Source organism: Dama dama, chromosome 4 (assembly GCF_033118175.1).
Source record: "Dama dama isolate Ldn47 chromosome 4, ASM3311817v1, whole genome shotgun sequence".
Taxonomy (NCBI): Eukaryota; Metazoa; Chordata; class Mammalia; order Artiodactyla; family Cervidae; genus Dama; species Dama dama.
Window position 1 is genome coordinate 48,394,779 of NC_083684.1, and position 26,746 is coordinate 48,421,524.

The window sequence follows — 26,746 nt, forward strand, 5'->3', positions numbered from 1 at the left end:
TAACATCATAGAATGATCAGAACAGTTGTAAAAAAGGAAAGAAGAAAGGCACTTCTTCTACACCCCAGAGATGATAACCCTTGCTCTTTTGTTCTAATTTTACAGTCATTTTCTAGCACTGAGTCTGTTCCAGGACGAGTAGTGACATTTTGTTCTTTGGTTTTTCACTAGCATTATGACAGATGCTTCCTTCATGCCCTTATATAGTGTGTGTACCCACCCCTACCAGCTGCGTCTTCATTAATCCAGGGTACATTCTATAACTTATGGGTCATTTCTCTGTTGTGTTAACATGAAGTGGGTTGGCCAGGAGCCCCTACAAGCGGTTTCATACATTTGGCCTCATTCCTCTTGCGCCCAGACGCTCGAAGCCCATTTTCCTGGGAGTAAGCATGCCGCGGGGCGAGAGGAGGCAGTGAGCTCGCCGGGCTCAGGCAGGGCGCGTGGGTCCCAAGGTGGGGGCAGGGGCGCGTGGCGCCACCGTTCACGGCCAGGCCGGGCTCCGAGATGGCCTCCCAGTCCCCGGGCACCCCCGGCTCCTCAAAAACCCCCAGCAAGGATGGGACGGAGACGCCCCAGGAAAGCAACTTGCCGCTCTCCTTGCTCCACGTCCGCGACGTTACGAATCGCCGGCCCAGCAATCTGCCCTGGTGGGTAGACGTGGTCAGGGCCTGTGGCCGCTTCAGGCTATCGCTCTTGCAGGCGCGGCGCGGCCGGCTGCTGCCCACGCTTAACCCCCTAGCCATAGGCGATGAATCGCCACCGCCCGATACTCTTTGGATGCCCTGGATGGCCCAGAAGGTGTCATGGGGTGACCAGGAGCCCCTCTCCAAGGTAAGGACCGCCCCCAAGGGGAGGGGCTGTGGCTTGCTCCCAATCGTGGGTGAGAGCGCAAGAGCGCAAGAGCGGAAGGGGACCTAGAGACCAGGCGCCTGCAGTGCGGCAGCTGGAGGAGAGGCGAGAGAGCTCAGGAAACCGTCCTGGGAAGAGGACCCGACTCGACCCAGACCCTGTGGGACTGCCTGAGCCCCTCAAATGTCCCCACGGGACACTCCCAAGTGCATGCCCTCGGAGGACTGAAGGAGCCCCGTCACCCATGAAACAGCACTAGAAGCAACAGAAAATAACAATAAAATACAGGAATAAAAACCCAACAACACGACCGTGTATTCTAAGTGATAGTTGAGAGACAATGCATTGCTAGAAAAGAAGGCTGTTGACTGGGAAGAGGAAATAATCTGTGAACAGAACAGGGAGAATTCTTGGGGGTGAAAAAGAGGATTTTCAAAGCCAAAATCCTCCTCGGAGGTTTTAAAAATCAGATCAGAGAACTGAAACAAGCACATGGGATTCTCTGAGAAAAAGTATAAAGGAACAATAAATATGAGAGAAAAGTAAGGAGGAATGCAGGGGAGATGCAGAAAAGTCAATACATTGGGTTGGCCAGAAAGTTTGTTTGGGTTTTTCCATAAAAAGTTACAGAAAAAGCTAAAGGAACTTTCTGGTCAACCCTACATATATAAGAGGTGTTGAAGGTGGGGTGGGGGTCAGGTGGGGAAAATAGAGAAGGAAATAAGGAAATGTCTCTGGGGTGAAGAAAGAATGGAGTGCTCATGTGGAAAGAGATGGTGAAGTTCAATGCAAGATTGGAGGGACATATAAGCTACAGGGGGGCCAATGCCTGAACTGCATGAACAGGAGCAAGGCTGTCCCCAGACAGATGGAAAAGCCTGGGATCAAATTGAGATGGAGGTTTCTGCAACTGTCAGGATCTTGGAGCAAAGTCCACAGTTGGATCTGTTGAGTGGCTGACTGCCTTAGTCAGCACCCCTGCAAGGGTGCATTGGGACCTCCATGGGGAAGTCTGCTTGAAGAGAAAGCACAGGATGTACTCTTGCTTTGTTTAACTTATTTGTGATAGTTATTCTGATTTTTAAGTAAAATTAGAGAAGGTCATAGGAGTTGTGTTTAACTTCTGTTGTCCATAGAATATCCCCAAGATCAAATTCAATAGATATGAAAAGTGTTTTGTTTGATTTTTTTTTCAACTAGCAGTCTCAGTAGCACCCCTGCCTCCCCAACTACCCCTTTTCCCTCTACAGAGACAACAAATGTTTCTAGTTCCTTCTGTATCCTTAAAGAGGTATTTTATGCACATGCCCACAAGTGTATTCTGATCCTTCCCTTTTTTGTTTTAACGTAAATGGAAGGATACCTTAGACCTCTTCTGCAATTGGTTTAAAAAATTTTCTCTCTGTATTAATAAACAGCTTCCCTGTTCTTTTTTTTTTTTTTTAAAAAACCTTTTATTTTGTATTGGGGTATAGCTGATTAGAGAGTTGGACTATAAAGAAAGCTGAGCACCGAAGAATTGATGCTTTTGAACTGTGGTGTTGGAGAAGATTCTTGAGAGTCCCTTGGACAGCAAGGAGATCCAACCAGTTCATCCTAAAGGAAATCAACCCTGAATATTCGTTGGAAGGACTGATGATGAAGATGAAACCCCAATACTTTGGCCACCTGATACGAAGAACTGACTCATTTGAAAAGACCCTGATGCTGGGAAAGAATGAGGGCGGGAAGAGAAGGGGACGACAGAGGATGAGATGGTTGGATGGCATCACCGACTTGATGGACATGAATTTGAGTAAACTCCAGGAGTTAGTGATGGACAGGGAGGTCTGGGGTGCTGCAGTCCATGGGGTCGCAAAGAGTCGGGAACAACTGAGTGACTGAACTGAACTGATAGCTGATTAACAATTTTGTGATAGAGTCAGGTGAACACTGAAGGACTCAGCCATACATATACATGTATCCCCTTGTTCTTTTTTTTGGAGAGTATTCCATTGACTGGTTGCCCCCTGATGGATTTAACTAGTCTTGGGTGCCTGCATATTCAGGTGGCTTAAAATTTTTTTGACTGCAGGATTTTATGATCCATTAAGTTAACAGAAGTTGAGAAGTTATATAAAGCTCTGGGAGGAAACTTTGTGACCTAAATATTAATATTCTCTGCCTGGCCAAACTGCTGTCTTTGATAAAGCCAACAAAAAGACATTTTTTTTTAGAGTTGCAAAAACTCAGAAAGGATGCATCTTTTTGAAGACATAGTTACTCAAGGGAGTACTCTTGCAGCAACAAAAAAGTCCTAATTAAGAACTGGAGTAAGATAAAGCAGTTCAGGAAAAATAGATGGGCACAGTGACTGAAAACAGTACACTTTGGAGGTGTTTATACAGCAAGGTTAATGTGGCTGTGTAGCTCAGTGAAAATATTACAAATCATCTTTTGAAACGAAGGTGCAGGATACAAGAATGTTTTGGACGATTTCATCCAACTCTCCTGAGATGATTTGCTAAAGAACATTCTCAGTGCTAATGCTTCATTCTGGCCTTTAAATAATGCACACTCACACACAGATGTGTCACACACTTTAAAAAGAATTGACTCTAAACCTCTCCTTGGCTCATTTAAGATGAAGTTGGAAGATCTGACCATAATCTTCCAAGCCATTTTGGCTCGAGCTCATTTCTCTGTTCTCGTCTTCCCTCTGATTTGCTGACCTTCCAGACAGTCCAACTGCCATGTCCTCCTTGCTTCTCCTGGTGGATGGGGGCGCGGTGGGGGTGGTCTCCCCCTGCGCTCCATCTAGAGCCCTGATCAGCTGGTCTGGCAGTGACCTGACATCAGGTACCGCCCGTGCGGTGGCCTCGCCCATCTCCCACCCTGATTCCTTAGAGTAGGAGCCCATCACACACTCCTGGGCTGAGGTCTTTGCTCTTGGATTCCCAGTGCCCTGCAGAACAGTGACCAAGTCCCGGCCAGAGAGGCAGGCAGGCAAACTTGTAGAACATATTTGTGGGATGCTACACATAGCCTCCTGATGAAGGTGAAAGAGGAGAGTTAAAAAGCTGGCCTGAAACTCAACTCTTTGAGACCCTATGGAGTGTAGCTGGCCAGGCTCCTCTGTCCGTGGGATTCTCCAGGCAAGAATATTGGAGTGGGTTGCCATTTCCTCCTCCATCCCTCTCCGTAATAAACCCCAGAAGAACTCTGCCCAGAAAGGTCCAGAAGCGGGTAGATGTTTTCCCAATACCAAAGTTCTGTTTTTGTTATGAGAAAAAGGAGAGTTTTGTCTAGAGGCGGAGGCAGCTGCAGAGAAGGGAGCTGAGGGTGGGGGTCACCGGCTTAACGTGCGGGCTTTGGCTGCGGAGCGTCGAGAAAAGCACAGATCGGGTCCTCCCCGGACCGCACTCTGCCACGGCTGGGGCTCCCTGGGCTCCAGGCCCAGCCCCCTGACCCGCCCCGCGCCTGCCGGCCGGGCCTCACGCCCGCAGCCTGGCTCAGCTTGGCTGTGCCCCCTGGCGGCCCAGCCCCGACCTCTTAGCTAGTCTCCTGGAGGCCCAGTTCCTGTCCCACTTCTCCCAGCTACCTAGAGGGGAAAGGCCCTCTCATTCCTCACATCCGCACACCAGCGTGTTTTCCACAACCCCGAAACCGCTCCCCTCCCCTACATGCCCGCCTCCCCTCATCCCTGAACCTCGGGCTGAATTTGCCTCACCCCAACCTGGTCTTCCCCATCCGTATTTTCTGCATTTGTGCGGACACTGCCTGGCAGCTGAGCCTCGAATCCCTCCTCCCAGGTCCCCACAACTCCGCACTGTCAACTTAGAAAAAAATGCACGACGTAAGAGTTACCAGTTCAGTTTTATTCCTGGAGCTTACTAAGGACTATAGCATGGGAGATGATTTCTCAGAAAACTCTGAAGGACTGCTCCAAAGAGGTAAGGGAGAAGCCAGGATATATGTGAACTTTTTGCTGGGAAAAACATAGAGGCAATCATACAAAGATGAGCACGCACGTGCACACACACACATACACACACACACTCTTCCTTTCTTTATATAGATCTGAGTTTCTGATCTATATAATTTTCCTTGTCTTAAAAGAACGTTTAACCTTTCTTGCAAGGTAGATCTACTGGTAACAAGTTTCCTCAATTTTTGTTTGTCTGGAAAGTCTTTATTTTGCCTTCACTTTTGAAGGGTAATTTTGCAGGATACAAATTTCTAGGTTGGTACGTTTTTTCTCTCACTACTTAAAATATTTCTGTCTCTTGTTACTTGCATGGCTTCTGAGGATAAGCTGGGTGTCAGGCTTATCTTTGCTCCTCAATAGGTAAAGTGTCTTTTTCCTCTGACTTCTTTCAGGCTTTAAAAAAATATATTTATCTTTATTTATTTTGCTGGGTCTTAGTTGTGGCACATGGGATCTTTAATCTTCATTGTGGCATGTGGAATCTTTAGTTGAAGCATGAAAAAGAGAAAGTGTTAGTCGCTCAGTCATGTCTGACTCTTTGCAATCCGTGGACTTTAGCAATCCGTGGCCTCGCTGTCCCTGGAATTCTCCAGGCAAGAATACTGGAGTGGGTAGACATTCCCTTCTCTCAGAGTTGAAGCATGCAAACTCTTAGCTGTGACATTTGGGATCTAGTTCCCTGACCAGGGATCACACCTGGGCTCCCTGCATTGGGAGCATGGAGTCTTAGGCACTGAACCATCAGAGAAATCCCTCTTTGGGGGTTTTTTATCTTTGATATTCTGTAGGTTTATATTGTAGGAGTAGGTTTTTATTTTTTTGTATTTATCCGGTTTTGTGTTCTCTGAGCTTCCTGGACCTATGCTTTAGTGTTTGAAATTAATTTGGGGGAAATTCTAAATAATTATTTTTTCAGATATTTCCCTTTTCCTTTCTCTCTTCTTCTGGTATTCTTGTTATGTATATGTTATACCTCCTGTAGTTGTTCCACAGTTCTTGGATGGTCTGTTCTGGTTTTTCTTTTTTTCTGGTCTTTTTCCTGTTTGCTTTTCAGTTTTGAAAGTTTTTATTGAGATATTCTCAAGCTCAGAGATTCTTTCCTCAGCCAAGTGTAGTCTAATAATAAGCCTATCAAAGATATTCATCATTTCTGTTATGGTGTTTTTGATCTGTAGCATTTCTTTTTGATTCTTTCTTAGAATTTTCATCTCTTTGCTAACATTACCCATGTGTCCTTGCATAACTGTCTACTTTATTCATTAAGCCCTTAGCATATCATCAGAGTTGTTTTAAATTCCTGGTCTGATAATTCCAACATCCCTGCCACATCTGAGTCTGGTACTGATGTTATATTCGTGCTCTCTCTTGAAACTGTGTTTTCTGCCTCTTAGTGTTTCTTGTCATTTTTTCTTGATAGCCAGACATGATTTAGTAGGCAAAATGAACTGCTATCAACCAGCCTTTAGTAAGTGATTGTTAGGTGTAGGGTACAGAGAAGCATTCTTTAGCCCTATGATCAGGTTTCTGTCTTTTAATGAACCTGTGCCTCTGGATTGTTAACTTCACATGTGCTTTTTAGTCTGAAACCCCCACCCTTCACTTTTACATGGTATAGGGTGGCTAGAGCTTGCTAGGGTTGGGTACTTCTCTTTCCCCTGGTCAGTTGGTTTCTGATAAAATCTGAGCAGGTTAGACTCTGGTTAGTGTCTCCTGAGGGCAGAGCTTAAGAAGAGCAGGATGCTGTGGCATATTCAAAATGGTTCCTTTTCCCTGCTGGAAGCACAAGGGGATTTTTCTCCTATTTTCACTGTGAGGATTAGGACTGCTCCTGGAGGTAACACTCACAAAATTGTGGATTTTTTTTGTAGATCCATAACTGAATTCCCCTTTGGAGTTTTAACTCTCAGAGTTATCCACACCTGAGCCTCCAGCAATTGCTCAATTATAGTTCAGGTCTCCCTATCCTGGCAGTGGTTCCCACGGAAGTTGCTGCTCCTGAATTTCTGCTCTGGTAACTTGGAATTCTTTGTATTTGCCTCCCTATCTTTCCAGTTTGGGGGACAGCCATTTGGCTTGTGACCTCACTTCCCTTATGGATCTAAGAGATTTTTCAGTTCGGTTCTTTCCTTGTTGTGAGGACGGAGTGGGGACTTCCAAGCTTTTCACATAGCAGATCAGAAGAAAGAAGTCCTTCATTTCCTTTTTATTGCATAGTAATATTCTGTTGTATGGATATACCTCATTTTATTTATTCATTCATCAGTGGATGGACATTTGAATTGTTTCCAATTTTTCTTTTCAATTGTTAAAAAATAGAAGTGTAGTTGATTTACAATGTTGTGTTAGTTTCTGATGTAGAGCAAAGTGATTCAAAATACATATATTCAGAATATATGTATTCTGTATGTATATATTCTTTTTCAGATTATTTTTCACCATAGTTTATTACAAGATATTGAATATAGTTCCCTGTGCTATTGTAATAGGTCCTTGCTGTTTATTTTGTATATAATAGTATGTATCTTCTAATCCCAAACTCCTAATTTTCCCCTATCCTCCCTTTCATCTTTGATAACCGTAAGTTTGTTTTCTATGTCTGTGAGTCTGTTTCTGTTTCATAAATAGGTTCATTTGTATCATTTTTTTCAATATTTCACATATAAGTGATATCATATATTTGTCCTTTGACTTACTTCACTCAGTCTGATAATATCTAGGTTCATGCATGTTGCTGCAAATGGCATTAAATCATTCATTTTTATGGCTGAGTAATATTCCACTGTATATTTGTACCATATCTTCTTTTTCCATTCATCTGTTGATGAACATGTAAGTTGCTTTCACGCCTTAGTTATTGTAAATAATGCTGCTATGAACATTGGGGTGCATGTATCATTTCAAGACAGAGTATTCCTCTTTTTTTAATATGTGCTCAGGAATGGGATTGCTGGGTCATATGGCAACTCTATTTTTAGTTGTTTTTTTTTTTTAAAACCACCATACCATTTTCCATAGTGGCTGTACCAACTTACATTCCTATCAACAGTGGAGGAGGATTCCCTTTTTTCTCCACATCCTCTCCAGCATTTATTATTTGTAGACTTTTTGAGGATGACCTTTCTGACTGATATGAGGTGATACCTCATTCTAGTTTTGGTTTGCATTTCTCTAATAATTAGTCCATCCTAAAGGAAATCAGTCCTGAATATTCATTGGAAAGACTGATGTTGAAGCTGAAACTCCAGTACTTTGGCCACCTGATGCTAAGAATTGACTCATTTGAAAAGACCCTGATGCTGGGAAAGATTGAAGGCAGAAGGAGAAGGGGACGACAGAGGATGAGATGGTTGGATGGCATCACAGACTCAATGGACATGAGTCTGAGTAAACTCTGGGAGTTGGTGATGGACAGGGAGGCCTGGCGTGCTGCAGTCCATGGGGTTGCAAAGAGTTGGACATGACTGAGTGAGTGAACTGAACTGAACTGAATAATTAGTGATGTTGAGCATCTTTTCATGTGCCTATTGGCCACCCAGATGTCTTCTTTGGAAAAATATCTATTTAGATCTTCTGCTCATTTTTTTGTTTGCTTGTTTTGAGTTGTATGAATTGTATACAACTTGTATACAATTGGAATTGTATACAATTGTTTGTATACTTTGGAAATTAAGTCCTTGTCAGTTGCATCATTTTAAAATATTTTATCCTATTCCATAGGTTACCTTTTCCTTTTTTTTTTAATTTTTTAATTTTTTTTTACTTTTTCCTTTTTTAATGGTTTTCTTGGCTGTGCAAAAGTTTATAAGCTTGATTTGGTCCTATTTGTTTATTTTTGCTTTTTCTTTTTACTTGGGAGATTGATCTAAGAAAAACATTGATACTATTTATGTCAGAGAATGTTTTGCCCATTTTCTTCTAGGAGTTTTATGGTGTCATGTCTTATATTGAAGTCTTCAAGCTATTTTGAGTTTGTTTTTGTGTATGGTGTGAAGCAGTGGTCTAATTTCATTGAGTTACATGCAACTGTACAACTTTCCCAACACTACTTGCTGAAGAGAATGTTTTTTCCCCATCATATATTCTTGCCTTCTTTGTTGAAGATTAGTTGACCATGGGTGTGTGGTGTTTCCAAGTTTCGGTATTATGAATTACATGGCTATGAAGGCCCATGTTAAAGTTTGGACATATGGTTTCATTTTTCTTAGGTACAAGTCTAGGAGTAAAGTTACTGCATCATAAGTTAACACATGTGTTTACATTTTTGAGGAATGGCTGAACTATTTTCCAAAGTGGCTTCACGATTTTACATCACACTAGCCACATATGAGAGTTCTGATTTCTCCACATTCTTATCAATTCTTGTTATTATCTGATTTCTTTGATTATAGACATTGTTCTAGGTATGAAGTGGTATCTCACTATGTTTCTTTTTAATTTATTTTTTAGATGTTTGTGGCAGATGCATATAATGGGTTGTTTTTTAGTAGATTGATCTATATAGCAGCCCTGTAATTTTTATTTGTTTATTTTTGGCTGTGCTGGGTCTTCGTTGCTGTGCATGGGCTACTCTCTAGCTGTGTGCCGGCTTTTCACTGTGGTGGCTTCTCTTAGTGCAGAGCATGGGCTCTAGGGCCCGCGGGCTTCAGTAGTTGCAGCACATATGCTTGGTAGTTGCAGCTCGCAGGCTCCGCAGGGCAGGCTGAGCAGTGGTGGTGCGCCAGTTTAGTTGCCCCCCAGCACGTGGAATCTTCCCAGGCTGGAAATTGAACTTGCGTCCCCTGCATTGGCAGGTGAATTCTTTATCACTGGACCACCAGGAAAGTCCTCAATATGTTTGTTTGGTTGGTTTGTTCTGTTTTTTTTTATATTTAGGTACTGTAACTGAATGTACCTAACCCAGTTTTATTGAGGTATAATTGATATACAGCACTGCATAAGCTTAAGGTATACAGCATAATGTTTTGACTTACATACATCATGAAGTGATTACCATAAAAAGTTTAGTGAACATCCATCATCTCATATAGATACAACATTAAAGAAATAGATTAAAAATATTTTCCTTGTGATGAGAACTCTTAGGATTTATTCTCTTAGCTCAATATGGTTTTGGTTTACTTTTCCCTAATGGCTTATGATGTTGAGCATAGTTCCATGTGTTTATAGATAATTTACATACCTGTTTTGGAGAAATGCCTATTCAAATATTTTGCCTATTTTTAATTTCTATTGTTTGTCTCCTTCTTGTTGAGTTTTAAGAGTGCTTTATGTATTCCATATACAAATCCCTAATCTGATATATGACGTGCAAATATTTTCTTCCATTGTGTGAGTTGTTTTTTACTTTCCTTTGAAAATTTTTTTCTTTTTGTTTATTGTTTTCTATTTTCTTGATGGTGTCATTTGAGGCACAAAAGTTTTAGTTTTGATAACGTCCAGTTTATCATTGTGGTCATTGCTGCTACTTGTGCTTTCATTGTCATATCTGAGAGATCACTGCAGATCCACAAAGATTTACACCCATGTTTTCTTCTAAGAGTTTCATAATGTTAGCACTCACATTGAGGTCTTGATCCATTTTGAGTTAATTTTTGTCTATGGTATGAGGTAAGTGTCCAGCTTCACTCTTTTGCATGTGGATATTCACTTGTTCCAGCACAGCTTGTTGAAAAGATTTTTCTTTCCCCTTTTATTTATCTTGGCACCCTTGTTGAAAATCAAGTGACCAGAAATATGAGTGCTTATTTCTGGATTCTCAGCGCTAGTACGTCCATCCGTATGTCTATCTTTATGCCAGTACTACAAGACAGTCTTGATTACTGTCTCTTTGTGTATTTTGAACACTGTTTTGGAATTGGAAACTGTGAGTCCCCTATGTTTGTTCCTTTTCAAGATTGTTTTGGGTCTTCTGCTTCCCTTGAGTTTGTTTATAAATTGTAGGATCAGCTTGTCAATTTCAGAAGAGAAGTCTGCCAGAAGGGTGATGTTGAATAAATGATAAATAAATAAATAAATATATTAATATAAACACTTTGGAGGGTATTTTCATAAGAACAGTCAGTCTGCTAATCCATGAACATAGGATGCTTTTCCATTTATTTAAGTCTTAAAATTTCTCTTAACAATGTTTTGTAATTTTCAGTGTATAATTTTTACACTTTTTAAATTAAATTTATTCCTACTTTGATGCTTTTGTAAATGCAATTTTTTCTTAATTTTTTCTGTATTGTTCACTGCAAGTGTATAGGAATGCTATTGGTTTAAAAAAATATTGATCTGGTATTCTGCAACCTTCTGAACTCATTCAGTCTATCCTTTTTTTCAGATCCCATTTAAAATTATGAGGGGGCACGAGCACATTGTGACTTCCTGTAACTTCTGTGTGGATGACACTAAGGTCCTCAGCGGCTCCTATGACTGCACCGTGAAGCTGTGGGTAGGTGGCCGTGTTAGGTGGAGCCAAAACATCCTGTAAGCTTATGTCACCTCTTATGAGATTTCCCCAGTACTAAGTTCCCAGACATTCAAGGATCCCAAAGATTTGGAGAAGCCTTTCTGAACAAAGTACAAGAAGCAGCAGCAAAGTGAGGCCTCACTCTGGTGTTAAGTCACTGGAGAGATGAAGTTAGTCTGGCTGCTGTCAGCCTGCTGACTTGGAGACTGGGAGCAGGGGCGGAGACCACTGGTCCGGGAGCTCGCCAGCTTTTGCTGGAGGCTGTGCCTGAGGGTCTCTGAGCTGTGTCATCTCTCTGGGTCTCCTTCTCACTTGGAATATTCAGTTCCATCCACAGAGATGGTATGTGCAGGCCTGGGCGATAACAAGAGGACAGAAAAGTGGCCAAACCTGGGACCTGTCCATGAAGGGCGACTGGGAGAGGCAGGCCAGAGAATAGGTCAGTGCTGTAAAATGCAGGGAGCAGGGGCCAGGAACAGGGGTGTGATGGACAGACGAGGTTATAGAGAGGTGGCCACTATGCACTCTTTCAAAGCCTGCAGGGCATCGCCAGCAGACCCTGGTGGGCCTGCTTGGGTGTACTGCTGGTCAGTCAGGAGAAGATGAGGAGGTATCAGGGCTGGGAGATGGCAATGATCATTGGGGGCCATTCCACAGATGACTGTGTGGTGAGGCTGGGCCCACTGGGGAGGACAGTCAGTTCTGAGTTTTGCTATCTCCTCTGGCTTCAGGAGAAGGAGGGGGACAGGATGGAGTGAGTTAAGGCTGATTCCTGGGTTCCAGTTTGGGCAACTAGGTAGAGGATATCTCCTCACCTTCCAGATCCCCTCAGAGGAACATCTTCTGGGTCTTGGTGGGTACTAAGCCAGGAAGACTAACCAGAAGGGTTTGGAAGCTATCCAGATAGTTCAAGCCCCACATTAGGGACCTACCAGATGTTTGACCCTGGATGATTACATGACCTCCTGGGCCTCCCTGAATTTCCCCAGGCTCCTCAGGAGCAGCTGAGAGCTGGGGCTACTCCAGGGCCTGCCTGGCCTATTCCAGGTCCCTACAGACATCCACTCCCTTCTCTTCTGTGGCCATTATCCACCACCCCCTCCACCCAGCCCCATGATCTTCTTGTTGGGAAAGCCACTGGTTCCTCTGGAAACCCTAGGCCCTTTCTTAGTCCTCTAGGATGACTGAGAAGGCCTAGAGGCAAGGGGGTTTCTGCTGATTGTCATCACCTATGGGGAGGGAGGTTGGTGACTTTCTAAGTGTGCATTTTGCTTTACCATCTTCAGATTGTTTTCATGTTCTTCTCACCTTTTGAGTCAATGGGAAGACTCACAGGGGTTTCTATTTTGGCCAAAGGGTTTCTCTCTCTCTAAGGGGATGTCTGCCTGTTTTTTTCTTGTTGTCCCAGTATTAGGGACCATCCATCAAGACCTCCCTGACTCCCCACAGCAGCCCCCCTGCCCTTGCTTCCTGCCTACTCCATGCTCCTTCCAGGATGCAGTCACCTCAACCTGTCCACACTCCCTCCATACCTGACTTGCTCACAGCCTTACCACCTTGTGCTCCCTTCTCCCGTTGCTCCCTCTCCACCCCCTGCCCTCCTTCATAGCTTCACGCCTAGTTGCAAATCACCCAGTTCTCTGGTCTCCCTGCCTTGGCTGCCCCTCCAACGGGTCCTCTTTGCTCCTCCTGGCTCTCTTTTCTCCATCTTTGTCTCTGCTCCTGGCTCCTCGTGTGGCTCTCCCTGCCCCAGTTACAGTTCTTGGGTGAGCCCTCCCTCAGGGGGTGACAAATCATTACCATGAGCATCGCCTTCTCCATCGAGGTATCTTTGGAAAAAGTCTCCTTGCCTCTCTCTTCCCTCCCCCACTCTCATCACTGTTTCTCCTCTCAAACCCACCACAAACCCAAACATCTGGCTTAGCCTTTTATTTCTTTATTTATTTGCCTGCACCGGGTTTTAGTTGCAGCATGTGGGATCTAGTTCCCTGACCAGTGATCAAACCTGGGCCCTATGCATTGGGGGTGTGGAGTCTTAACCACTGATCCACCAGGGAAGTCCCCTGGCTTAAGCTTTGAAAAAGCTCCCTTTCTCCTAACTGAAGATCATTGTGAATAATTTAGAAAGTTCATCAATGTATGAAGAAGTAGGGGAAAAAATTATCCTTATCTTATGCCCAATCATCCTCTAGTATGGTACATCTCTTTTCAGTCATTATAGAAAAAAACACTTTGCTAGTCTTTCTCATATTGTGGAGGTAAGAAGGCTTTATCACCACAAAACATAAAAACACAAAGAAAAAAATCATTCCGTGAACCATGAGTAAACTGCCGTGAAAAGGTTGGAGTGTAGTTTCTTTTTCTTGTTTGAACATGTATACACATATTTATGAAATTGAGACCACACAGTAAAACTGTTTATATAACAACAGTAAACTTGGGCTACAAATATGGTCTCACCTCCTTTATTAGAACCACTTTCTCACCCTTCATTCAAAGTCCAACCAATCTTAAATTATCTGAATCCACAGAAAGAGTTCCTGGTCCCAAACGCCAAGTGAAGGGGTAACTGTCTCTATTGGTTTTCCCATACCCCTAACCAATGGCCCAGTTATTTCAAGAAACATTCAGTACAAAACATAGACATTTCCACTGTCTTTGGAATTCAGTGGCAGCATCTGGCTCTGTGTCTCTCCTGCCAAGTAATTCATGGCAGTGCTCGCTTTCCAAGTGGGTTATCAGTCCGTGATTGCTATTTCCCCTCTTGGCCATATGGTGGCACTATCGAGCACTGAACCTGTGCAGCCCCATAGACCTCATTCTGTTCTGGCGCTGCCCTTAGCTGGGGCGCTGCCCTTAGCTGGCCCAGGGCTAAGGCCACAAACTGCAAGGGGCCTCATCCTCAGGACCCACAGTGATCTTTTTTTTTTTTTTAGTTCCCGGACACATTTTTTTGGCAGCCGCATGGACTATACAGTCTATGGAATTCTCCAGGCCGGAATACTGGAGTGGGTAGCCATTCCCTTCTCCAGGGATCTTCCCAACCCAGGGATCGAACCCAGGTCTCCTGCATTGCAGGCAGATTCTTTACCAGCTGAGCCACAAGGGAAGCCCCCAGACACATATTTTTTTTTCTAGAGTAACACACCATCCAAGGAGGCTGGATCACAGGTCATCAGAGCCAGTCATTTCTTCCCAAGTCATGAGGCTCATGAGCTGAGCCTCCAGCCTGGATGTGTCCTGCCCCCATGAGTTCCTCTTTGGGATCTCTTCCTGCCAGGGGGCTTTGATTAAGGACCCAGCTGTTTAGAGTCTCATGGAGCAGGGGTTGAGGGACTAGATCTGTGTGGAAAAGAGTTTGCACAGGTGGCCTGAGGCTGCTGGGACTGGATCTGTGTGGAAAAGACCCACTGACAAGGCTGGCCTTGGCTGGCATCTGTGAACTTCACTGTAGGACAGTGTCCTACAGTGTAAACAGTGTCCTACAGTCATATGAATCTTTCCCTAAGTGATCCAGGGGACTCGCTGTGTCTAGACTGTGCAGACCACATGGGTGATGCCTGTGTGACCAGACCCCAGGAAAAATCTGGGTCCCGAGGCGCAGGTGCACCTCCCTGGAAGACAGCACCTGACATGTGTTGTTACGACTGGCTGCTGAAGGAATTAAGCACATCCCATGCTACCCACAGGGAGAGACTCTGTCTTTTTCAAAATTTATTTATTTTTAATTGAAGGATACTTGCTTTACAATATTGCGTTGGCCGTTGATCAGCACGAATCAGCCATAGGTATACATATGTCTCCTCCCTCTTGAACCTCCCTCCCACCTCCCACCCCTTCCCACCCCTCTAGGTTGTTACAGAGCCCCTGTTTGAGTTCTCTGAGTCACACGGCTAATTCCCATTGGCTATCTATTTTACATAGAGTAGTGCATATGTTTCCATGCTACTAGGGAGAGACTCTTGGAAGCAGTGCCTGGTTTTCCCTGGACCTCGCCCCAAGTGCCCTTCCCTTTGCTGATTTTGCTTTGTGTCCTTTGGCTGCTGTAAATCTTAGCTGTGAGCATGCCTATATTCTGAGTCCTATGAATCCTGGAGAATCATCAATCGTGAGGGTGGTCCTGGGGACCCCTGACACAGAGCCCTTTGCCTCCCAGCAGGCTTGTGGTCTTAATGTGAATTGGTCTCTACATATCAGGGAGAATTGTCCCAGGCCTGGTCTGGTCAGGCCAAAAGCTCTCCCAACTGGGCGCCATAATTTCACAAAACAATGCAGGGTCTTTCTAGAAATTCATTGTCTTGCTAATAGCATTTGTTTCCAGGGGACTTTCCACCTCAGCTTATCCTGAAAAGTTGTGGACACATTTTTTTTTTTCAAAGATTTTTTTGATGTGGACCATTTTTAAAGCCTTTATTGGGTTTGTTACACTGTTGTTTTTGTTTTGGTTTTTTGGCCACGATGCCTGTGGGATCGTAGCTCCCTGACCAGGGATTGAACCCACACCCCGCGTACTGGAAGGCGAAATCTTAACCACTGGCCCGTCAGGGAAGTGTCTGCATTTATTGAAAACATTTATATTTCTGTCACTCAAGCACCTTTCACTTTGGTACCCTCATTGTCCCCATCATATTGCCAGTTATTACCCTCCCTTGTCCTCATCACATTCTCTAGTTATCTCCCTTCAGTGTGATAAGAGTTGCCTGGATCCCACTGTTGCATGTCTTAGAGTTTGTTTTAACTGCCCCCTTTAGGTGGACATAGACTGCTCCCGGTGAGTTTGCTGTCTGTCCTCTATAACACATGACGAACCTTTTTCATTAAACTTTTCTTTTGGAGTTTAGTCAATTAACAATGTTGTGATGGTTTCAGGTGGATAGCAAAGGGAGTCAGCCATACACATAACATACATGTATCCATTCTCCCCCAAACTCGCCTCCCATCCAGGCTGCCACATGACACTGAGCGGAGTTCCCTGTGCTCTACAATAGGACCTTGTTAGTTATCCATCTTAAATAGAGCAGTGTGTACATATTCATCCCAAACTCCTTAACTATCTCTTCCCCCCATTCTTCCCCCCCGGCAACCATAAGTTTGTTGATGATCCTTTTTCGTGCACAAGTCTTTGACCACAGTTTAGATTGTTTCCTTAGGGAAGACTGTCCCCACGCCCCCCACCCCCCCACCCCAAAATAGAATTGCTGTGTCAAATGGTGGGAATTTTTAGAAAGTTCTTGAAAGATCTTGCTCGATTCTGTGAAGCCTCTTTGGCCAGGCGAGAACGAGAATATTACCTGTTTGCAGCTTTGCCTTCAGAGTGGCCCGTTTCCATGGGCCACTGTGGGATGGAGGAGGAGTTTCCTGGGGATGCCGTGGATGGTGACGATGGCCTTCTTGCTCTGGGAGTGGTGGGGAAGTCTTTTCACTCTTCTGAGCTGGGGGAAGAGTCATAGGACCGTGGGTACTCAGACACGCTCAGGCTTGATGCTGAACTCAGCTCACTGCTTCGGTTGACACTTGAGTGACCTCTGACCCTCTTCCGCTCTCTCCTGCTGATCCGAGGATGCTATGGATGGATCCATCGTTCGGGAATTTGAGCCGGTGCCTGAAGGTCCTGTTTTAGAATGCAGCGTCACGGCTGACAGCAGAAGGTGACTTGCCCTCATTTGACTCTGGTCAGGAAGGTGAGAGGGAAGGGCAGGCCCGCACACAGCACGCCAGGGACCCCTCACTGTCTTTTCAGCAAACACCCGACCTTACACGCCCATATGTTGGGCTCATGGTTTCCATCTTTTGCTGTGAGAACCAAGTAGATGTGATGACTCTGAAAATTTTAAATGCCAAAAAGACGAAATGTACTGTGACTGAAGCCAGTCTGAATGTTCTTCATGGAGCTTCTTTCCCGCAGTCACGCCTGTGGACCGGGGCAGCTGCAAGGTTCACTAGCGATTTAGTGCAGGCCCTCATGTCACAGGGGGGAACCGGGGCCCAGGAAGCCAGCCTGAGCTGTCACCTGGGGAGAGCCTGTTTGGGAGGCCACCCTGGGGTGCATTTGCGTTCACGCTTCACACAGATGTGAGACGAGCCTTTAAAAGGAGATTTGCTTTAAAATGGATTTGCTTTTACCCTGAGCAGCAACTACAAAATTAATCTATTAGTGAAAACGCATGGGGAATTTAAGCTTCATGTGTATGCTTATTCACTCAGTCATGACTGACCCTTTGTACCCCACGGACTGTAGCCTGCCAGGCTCCTCTTTTTCCAGGCAAGAATACTGGAGTGGGTTGTCATTTCCTACTCCAGGGTAAGCTTCATAGGAATTTATCTCATATAGAGGACACGTTCTCACTGAAACATTCCATGTAAGAAGACAAAGTTACACTTATATTATTGGGTTGGCCAAAAAATTCATTAGGGCTTTTCCATAACATCTTATGGGAAAATCTGCATGAACTCTTTAGTCAGCCCAATATTGTAAATGTACAAGAAAACATTCAGAATGAAATGAGCCATGACAGTCTTTTCCTGTTTAAAAAAAAAAAAAAGATGTGAAATCAGTGGAAGAAGTGATTGATCCTTGTGAGTTGTAGCTATCCTTCTAAAAGAAGTCAATTACAGAACAGAAAAAATGATACGTTTAATGCCCCGGATAGAAAAAGACGTATTTGGTTGGCTGGTTAAAGGATTAAGGAAGAGAATGGTGTCCCGGTTCCTTCTGTGTTAGGATCTCTCTGTTTTCACTGAGAACCCCCAGTTCTCCAGGGGCCTCATGAAATATCTTTAGAAAGATTCAAGTATTTTTTTTTTGCGATCTTGGTCCTAAACTGTAGAAAATTTCTGTTAAATATTTGATCTTTCTTAGAAACCATAGGCGGAATAGTCTGAGTCGTTAAAACCCTTGTCATTTTCTTTCCAGAATCATTGCAACATCTTATGACAAAACGGTGAGGGCCTGGGACCTTGAAACAGGCAAGCTGCTGGTATGTATGTTCTGCCCTGGTGAAGATGTCACAGCACGGGTCTTCTGTTTTTTTCTTTAATTTTTTAATTTGAGTATAATTGCTTTACAATGTTGCGTTCATTTCTGCTGTACAATGATGTGAATCAGCTCTATGTAAGCATATATCCCTTCCCTCTTGAGCCTTCCTCCCACCGCCCCCGCCCATCACATCACACTCCCCTAGGTCATCACAGAGCACCGAGCTGAGATCTCTGTGCTACACGGCAGTTTCCTGCTAGCTTTTGTTTTACACATGGTAGCATATATATATATATGTTAATACTGCTCCCTTGGTTCATCTCACCCTCTCCTTCCCGGCCTACAACACAGGTTCTTTGCTGGGCCTTAGGTGGCCTTGAGCCGGTCATGGATTGGGAAGAGTAGCCAGTGTTCTGGGAAAGGGAAATTTTCTCAGGGACCCAACATGATGGATGGTAGGCTTCAGAGAAGGGAAGCTATCTGAAGCGGGCAGAGGAGGGCTCTGCTTCAGGGATGGGGAGGATGGGTATAAGGGAAGAAGTATAGGTGGGGGCAGAGGGTAGGGAGGGTGGCATTACAGACTGAGAGAACTGTGTGGGAAAAGAGACCCTCCCCGGTGGGATGTTGGCTTTTGATGGGGGCGGGAAGTAGAGCTGAGGCCATGGGGTGAAGGCCGTGTGGCCAAAGTACAAGACCACTGGTTCCCAGTCTGTTCTCCATCTGAGAAGGGGCCACCGTCCATCCATCCATCCATCCATCCATCCATCCATCCATCCAAATGGGCCCAGGATCCCTCTGTCTCCTGCCTGGTGTCCAGGCAGCCCTGAGCCTGCTCAGGCGCTCCGCAGGGTTTCCTGCCCCATCCCTGCTGCCCTTCCCGCCCACCTCCCCTGGGCAGCTTCTCGTCACCTCTCTTCTCCCTTTCCCCTCTGTTCTCTCCTTAAAAAAAGAAAAATTTTCTTTTTAGTGCAAAGATCAATTTATTTTCGTTGTGAAACATTTTCAGAAAGAGAAGCCAAGTGTAAAAAAATAGTGTTACAGTTAACATCCTGGTGTCTCTTTTCCCACACACACATTACATATGAACACGGGCATGACAACATGACATGTTCTGCTGACAACAGAGTGTCATTATATACGATCATTGATTACTCCTGACTTTTAGCATTTCCCCAAATGCTTATTTCATCTCACATAAACATCCTGCTCTTGGCTCTAGCCTCTTTTTCTTTTTGAGATGTTTTTCCTTCTCTTCATTTTTAAAAACTCCCCAGAATGTGTTCACTTGAAAAAAAAAATTTTGTGTATTTATTTGGCTGCCCCAGGTCTTAGCTGCAGCATGTGGAATCTTTAGTTGTGGCATGCGGGCTCTAGTTCCCTGACCAGGGATCAAACTCAGGCCGCCTGCATTGAGAGTGAGAAGTCTTAGCCCCTCGACCACCTGAGGAGTCCCTTCCCTTCTCTTCGGTAAACTTGTTTTAGTACTTTGATTATTTTTGTTGCACAGAACGTCCATGCCACTTGCCATCTATAGGGCTGAGTTAGTGATCCACTGATGCTTGACAAACTATTCCGAAACTTATTTTCAAACAGCAAGCATTTATTGCCGCGCAGAGTTTCTCTTTTCTAAAATAATTAGCGTATTTTGGCCACACTGGGTCTTCCTTGCTGCACATGAGCTCTCTCTAGTCGCAGCGAGCGGGGCTGCCTTCTAGTTGTGGTGTGTGGGCCTCTATTGTGGTGGCTTCTCTTGTTGCAGAGCACAGGCTCTAGGGCACAGGCTCAGTCACTGTGGTACAGGGGCTTAGTTGCCCCTCAGCATGTGGGTTTTCCCAATCCAGGGACTGAACCTGTGTTCCCTGCCCTAGCAGGCGGACTGTCAACCACTGGACCACCATGGAAGTCCTTGCAGAGTTTCGTGACAAAACTATTGAAGCAGGTTAGCCAGTGGTTCTGGCTTAGGTTTCTTGCGAGGCCACGGTTAGGATGTCCTCTGGGGCCACAGTCTTCTGAAGGCTTACAGAGGCTGAGGGTCTCCTTCCAAGATGGCTGTTGGCAGGAGCCCCCAGTTTCTCTGCACCCAAGTCTCTCCTCAGGGCTGCTTGAGTGTCCCCAGGACATGGCGATTTACTCCCTCAGAGCAAGTGACTTAAGAGATGGCAGGAGGAAACCCTGGTTTCCTTCTTTTTTTTTTAATTTTTGAGGTTATAGCTGGTTTACAGTGTTTCAGGTATGTGGCAAAGTGATTCAGATGTGTGTTTGTGTGCATGTGTGTGTATATATGTGTACATTATAAATGTGTATACTTATGAATATAAACACATATATTCTTTTTCAGATTCTTTTCCATTATATTAGCCCACCCCCACTTTCCCCTTTGGTAAACATAAGCTTGTTTTCTATGTCTGCGAGTCTATTTCAGTTTTGTAAATAAGTTCTTTTGTATCATTTTGTTAAGATTCCACAAGAAATGATATCATATGATATTTGTCTTTCTCTGTCTGACTTATTTCACTTAGGTATGATATCAGTAATCTCTAGGTCCATCCATATTGCTGCAAATGGCAATGATTCATTCTTTTTGTGGCTGAGTAGTATTTCATTTTATATACGTACCATATCTTTTTTTAAATCTCTTCGTCTATCAGTGAGCATTTAGTTGTGTTCTTGTCACAACTATTGTAGATAGTTCTGCTGTGATCATTGGGGTGCATGTATCTTTTTGTTATTTATTTATTTGGCTGTGTCGGGTCTTAGTTGCAGCATGCAGCATCCTTGTTGTGTCATGCAGGATCTTTCCTCGTGGTACACAGGCCCCAGAGCATGTGGGCTTGGTAGTTGCGGTGTGCAAGCTTAGTTGCTCTGTGGCTTGTGGGGTCTTAAGTTCCTCGACCAGGGATCAAAACGACATCCCTTGCATTGGAAGGTGGGTTCTTAACCACTGGATCACCAGGGGAGCCCCACATACATCTTTTTGAATTAGAATTTTCATCTTTTCCGGATATATGCCCAGGAGTGGGATTGCTGGATTATAGGGTAGCTCTAGTTTTAGTCTTTTAAGGAAACTCCATACTGTTCTCTGTAGTGGCTGCACCAAATTATATTCCCACCCACAGTGTAGGAGGGGTCCCTTTTCTCCACACCCTCTCTAGCATTTATTATTCGTAGACTTTTTGATGATGACCATTCTGCCTGGTGTGAGGTGGTAGCTCATTGCAGTTTTGATTTGCATTCCTCTAATGATTAGTGGTGTGGAACATTTTTGCATGTGCCTGTTGGCCCTCTGTATGTTTTCTCTGGAGAAAGCCCTGGTTTCTGTTGTGACCTTCACAGACTATCACTTTTGTTACATTGTATCCAAAGAAGTAACTCACTGCATTGAGCCCACACCCTTGGGGCAGGTAATTAGTCTCCACCCTGGGGCTTCCCTGGTGGCTCAGATGGTAAAGAGCCTGCCTACTTTCCCAGAGTCCCAGGTTTGATCCCTGGAACGGGAAGATTCCTCTGGATAAGGTAATGGCCACCCACTCTACTGTTCTTGCCTGGAGAATTCCATGGACAGAGCAGCCGGCTGGGCTGCACTCCGTGGGGTCGCAAAGAGTCAGACATGACTGAGTGACTTTCACTTTTGTGGAGAGAGGACTGCCAAAGAATTGGGGAGCATATTTTAAAAGCTTCACAACAGCAATACCATAATTTATAACATACAGAGAGATTTTCCTTTCCTAGAATGTTGAGTAGCTCTCTGTCCTGGGGGGCTGGGACTGTAGAGTCTTGTCCTCAGGCAGACTTGTTTACCAAACCGAACAAGAGTCAGGTTGGCCATTACTAGGACCTTGCTGCCAGTTCTGTTAGGTGCCCCCTATCCTTGTTCATCTCTTCTGGACACACATTAATTACATGTATTAATTAGAAATTAATTCATGAAAACTAAATAAACATTCAGTTCCTTGTTTGCACTAGTCTATTACAAGAACTCAGTGGCCACATGTGGCCAGTGGCTGGCATATTGAACAGTGCATAGATAGAATATTTCAGAAAGTCCTGCTGGATCACTGGGCTAGAGAGAAAAACCTTTTGATTGTTTGCCCTATTTCAGTGGAAGCTCGGTCATGAAACCTTCATAGTCTCCGCTAAGTTATCCCCTGATGGTAAATACGTGGTCTTGGGCTTGGATGTGGATCATGGAATCTTTATAATAGACGCGAAAGACTCCACCACCGTGTCCCATATCAAAGGTGAGTTTGTGTAGGCTCCCTGCTTTGTTCTTTCTGTTATGATAACAGCCACTTGTCACTTGAATGACAGTGACTTTATTGTTTTATTTGGTAAATCAGCAATACTGTGAACCATGTCATTAAGGATGGGACATTGATGGATAAAAGTGAAGTGAAAGCCGCTCAGTCATGTCCGACTCTTTGTGACCCAGGCCAGAATACTGGAGTGGGTAGAACCCAAGTTCTCCAGGCCAGAATACTGGTGTGGGTAACCTTTCCCTTCTCCAGGGGATCTTCCCAACCTAGGGATCGAACCCAGGTCTCCCGCATTGCAGGTGGATTCTTTACCAATTAAGCTATCAGGAAAGCCCTGATGGATAAAAACATGGGCAATTAAAATCAAGACTGGTTAAGGCTTTTCCACTCAGTCTCATGCTTATAATAAATGAAACATTGTTCTGCTCCAGCCTCACATGGACATTTAAAGCCCATCTTTTATTGAGTGAAGACCCAAGTTTGGCTTGCCTGGTGGCTCAGATGGTAGTCAGCCTGCACTGTAGGAGACCCAGGTTCGATCCCTGGAGAAAGAACTGGCAACCCACTCCCATATTCTTGCCTGGAAAATCCCATGGATGGAGGAGCCCAGCAGGCTACAGTCCATAGAGAGTCACAAAGAGTCAGACATGACTGAGCAACTTCACTTTCTTTCTTTCCAGGCTTCTTAACATTTTATGTGTATTTTCCCACATTCCTCATTCTTTACTGCTGAGTCACCAGGGAAGCCCATAAAAATATTAATCACTGATTATTAACAACACACATATTTATTCTAGTGTTTTATAATAGTGATGATTAGCAATTTTATTACTATCAATTGTCAGGTATAAAAAAATTCAGGTAATTAAAAAGACTAGATGGCAACTACTGAAAAAACAGTCATCAAATGTCAATTTCCTGGTTGTGATCCTGTGCAATCATTGTGTAAGATGTTACCTTTGGGGGAAACTGAGTGACAGGCATACAGGATCTCTCTGTAGGATTCCTTACAACTGCATGTGAGTTAACAGTTAACTCAGAAGAAAAAATAAAAGCATACATAATCATTGGAAAAAATTTGAAAGTGTGTGAGCAGTGGGCTTCCCCAGTGGCTAAAGTGGTAAAAAATCTGCCTTTCAATGCGGGAGACGTGAGTTTGATCCCTGGTCAGGAAGATACCCTGGAGGAGGAAATGGCAACCCACTCCAGTACCTTGCCTGGAAAATCCCCATGGACAGAGTAGCCTGGTGGGCGATAGTCCATAGAGTCCCAGAGTCAGACACGACTGTGATCGTGCCTGTCCTGTCTTCTCCCCGGTGGTGGTGGTGGTTTAGTCGCTAAGTTGTGTCCGACTGTTGCGACCGCATGGACTGTAGCCTGCCAGGCTCCTCTCTCCATGGGATTCTCCAGGCAAGAATACTGGAGTGGGTTGCCATTTTCTTCTCCAGGGAATCTTCCCTACCTGGGAATCGAACCCAGGTTTCCTGCATTGCAGGCAGATTCTTTACCGACTGAGCTACAAGGGAAGCCTGGAGGGACCTATTATTATGATTATTTTTAATTTAAAGAACTTTGCTTATAATTTATTTATTCTAGTCCTCCACAGTATTTCTTCTGATTTGAATTTTTATATCTCTCAAGTTCAATGGAAGAAGTGTTTTTAAAATTGTACTGTGAGATAGTATTTTCTTTTCTTTCTTTTTTTTTTTTTTACTGGAGTATACCTGCTTTACAATGCTGTGTTAGTCTCAGCTCTACAACAAAGTGAATCAGCTGTATGTTGACATATATCCCCTCCCTCGGGAGCCTCGCTCCCACCCCCCCACATCTCACCCTGTTAGGTCATCCTAGAGCGCTGAGCAGCTTCCCACTAACTATTTCACACACAGTAGTGTAGACGTGTAAGTGCTGCTCTCCCTGTTCATTCCACCCTCCCCTTCCCCACTGTGTCCACAGTCCATTCTACGTCCGTGTCTCTGTTCCTGCCCTGCAAATAGGTTCATCTGGGGAGGTACCTATCACTAACAGTACACTGCTGGGTGGTCTTCCTGTGAGTGTGTGTACCTGCAAACACACACATACCCAGTACTACTTCCCACATACATCTAATGTTTATTTTTATCACCATGGAACCATGATGTGTGTCCTGCCACACAGCGTGCATTTTTCCCTTGATGTGTGACCTCGTACCTTCTCTCTCCTCACACTCTAAGCCCTGTCTGCACACCATGCTCCTTCTCACTGTGTCCTCATGTCAAGCCTTGGCACACCCTGTTCCTTCTGCCTAGAGCTCTCTTCCTTTCCTGTTTCCCTCCATAACTTTTAGCAGCCTCTCAGGGCTGGGCCAGGTTTGCTTTTGTTGGTTTGGAGCTGTGACATTTGCTGCAGGTTGTTGCCTGCTCAGAGGTGTCTGCCTGTGACCCCTGAGGGGGAAGGGGGCAGCACTCCTGGCTCAAGGCCTGGTATACAGCAGGCATTCGGGAAATGATTATGCAAGTGAAGAGTCCCTTCCTTGGAAAACCAGAGTTGTGTTTCTATTATACTGTCGTTGTCTGGGGGGAGCAACCTCAGTGTCCCAGGGGCGTGTGGCCCAGAGTGCGGAAGGCGCGGTATCAAGTCACTTTCCCTGTGCCTCAGATCCTCACATGATGTCGCTCACCGCCTGCTGCTTTGACCCCGACAGTCAGAAGGTGGCCTCCGTCTCGTTTGACAGGAGCATCAAGATCTGGGACGTGACGTCACAGACCACGCTGCTCACCATCACCAAGTGAGGAGGCTGGGCAGCATGCTGCAACAGGGAGGAGGGCGGGATTCACACCCTCCTGGACTCGGCCTGTGCGCCTTCAGCTCTCCAACTGGTGTGGACATGCGGCATCTCCAGCTGTGGTCCACTGCGGTGCTGTGAGCAGGCTGGGGGTGGAGAAGGGGAAGGGGACAGTCAAGCAAGGGGAAACCACTATAGTAAGTCCTCTACATACGAACCTTCAAGTTGCGAGCTTTCAAGGATGTGAACGTGTGAGTCAGCACCTATATGCCAGCTGTCGTACTGTACTACTGTACTTTTCAAGGTTCTGTAATATTAAATGTTTTTATTTTTTGTGCTTGTTTTTCTTGTACATATTATTTGCATGAAGAGTATTGTAAGACAGTACTATATAGCCGATTGTGTTAGTTGGGTACCTAGGCTAGCTTTGTTGGGCTTACAAACAAATTGGATTTACGAACGCACGCTCGGAACAGAAATTAATCCTATGTAGGGGACTTATTGTAGTTGTAGCCTGCGGGCTGGGACGGGCCTCAGATGCATTTGTTTCAGTGTGAGCCAACACTGGAAAACATTGTGCAGAGTTGCCCGCTGCCTCCCCAAATGTGGGTTTCCAGCATCTCCTGCAACATGAGATCTGATCTTCCAAGGGCCCGCAAGGGTCACTCTGTCTGTGGCCACCAGCAGGTGTTTGGGCAGCCCTCCCAGTGGGGCCTGGAGTCATGACCTCGGAATGTGTCATCCTGCCCACTTGGCTCGGTTATGAGCTCTGCTGGCCTGGGCCAGGCTTTCCTGTGGGTTTCTGGCCAGGGCTTAACAGTGGGCAGGTTCCCATCCTGGGTGACCTTTGACTTTAGTCTCCTCACCTGCAAACTGAGCCCTGGTGAGGTCTGAAGGAGACAACAGACAGAAGTCCTTAGCGTAGGATGCATGGTGGCCACTCAGCATTTTCTGGAAATGTGTTTTTTAGCAAGAAAATATAGAGACGAGGATTCTCAGCGCTGCAGGACAGGGCTGGCTTCGTGGCGTGAAATTCTGAAGTCACACAGGGTCCCACACACAGGAGGGCTCATACTTGGCTTACTGCTCTGCTGCCAACGTCTTGAAATTCTTCACTTTTTAAAAATATTTTTATTTATTTATTTGACTGTGCCAGGTCTTAGTTGTGGCATGAGGGGTCTTTAGTTGTGGCATGGGCACTCTTATTTGCAGCAAATGGGATCCAGTTCCCTGACCAGGGATGGAACCCAGACCCCCTGCATTGAACACTTGGAGTCTTAGCCACTGGACCACCAGGGAAGTCCCCAAATTCTTCATTTTTGAACAAAGGACCTCAAATGCTTTTATTTTGAAAATATGTGATTTACTTTTTGAAAATGTAAAACATGCAGTACAGTACAAAACTTTGAAGGTACAAAAGAATACAGAGCGAAAAATTCTCTCTTAGCTGTCTCATAACCACTGTTTCCTGAGCGGCCAT

General features: G+C 44.9%; 1 protein-coding gene and 1 non-coding gene across 2 annotated transcripts in view; one reads left to right on the top strand and one right to left on the bottom strand.

Annotated features, from left to right (window-relative positions):
* The first annotated feature begins 507 nt into the window (after positions 1-507).
* Positions 508-26,746, top strand: part of WDR88 (WD repeat domain 88) — a 45,370-nt gene continuing 19,131 nt past the window's right edge. Inside the window, exons 1-6 of the mRNA XM_061140530.1 lie at positions 508-834; positions 11,145-11,255; positions 16,833-16,921; positions 18,187-18,250; positions 22,349-22,487; positions 25,140-25,269. Coding sequence (XP_060996513.1) covers positions 508-834; positions 11,145-11,255; positions 16,833-16,921; positions 18,187-18,250; positions 22,349-22,487; positions 25,140-25,269 — 860 coding nt within the window. The remainder of the gene's footprint in view (positions 835-11,144; positions 11,256-16,832; positions 16,922-18,186; positions 18,251-22,348; positions 22,488-25,139; positions 25,270-26,746) is intronic.
* On the bottom strand, positions 23,957-24,028 carry TRNAC-GCA (transfer RNA cysteine (anticodon GCA)). Its single transcript has one exon. It is a non-coding gene; the product is annotated as a tRNA-Cys (tRNA).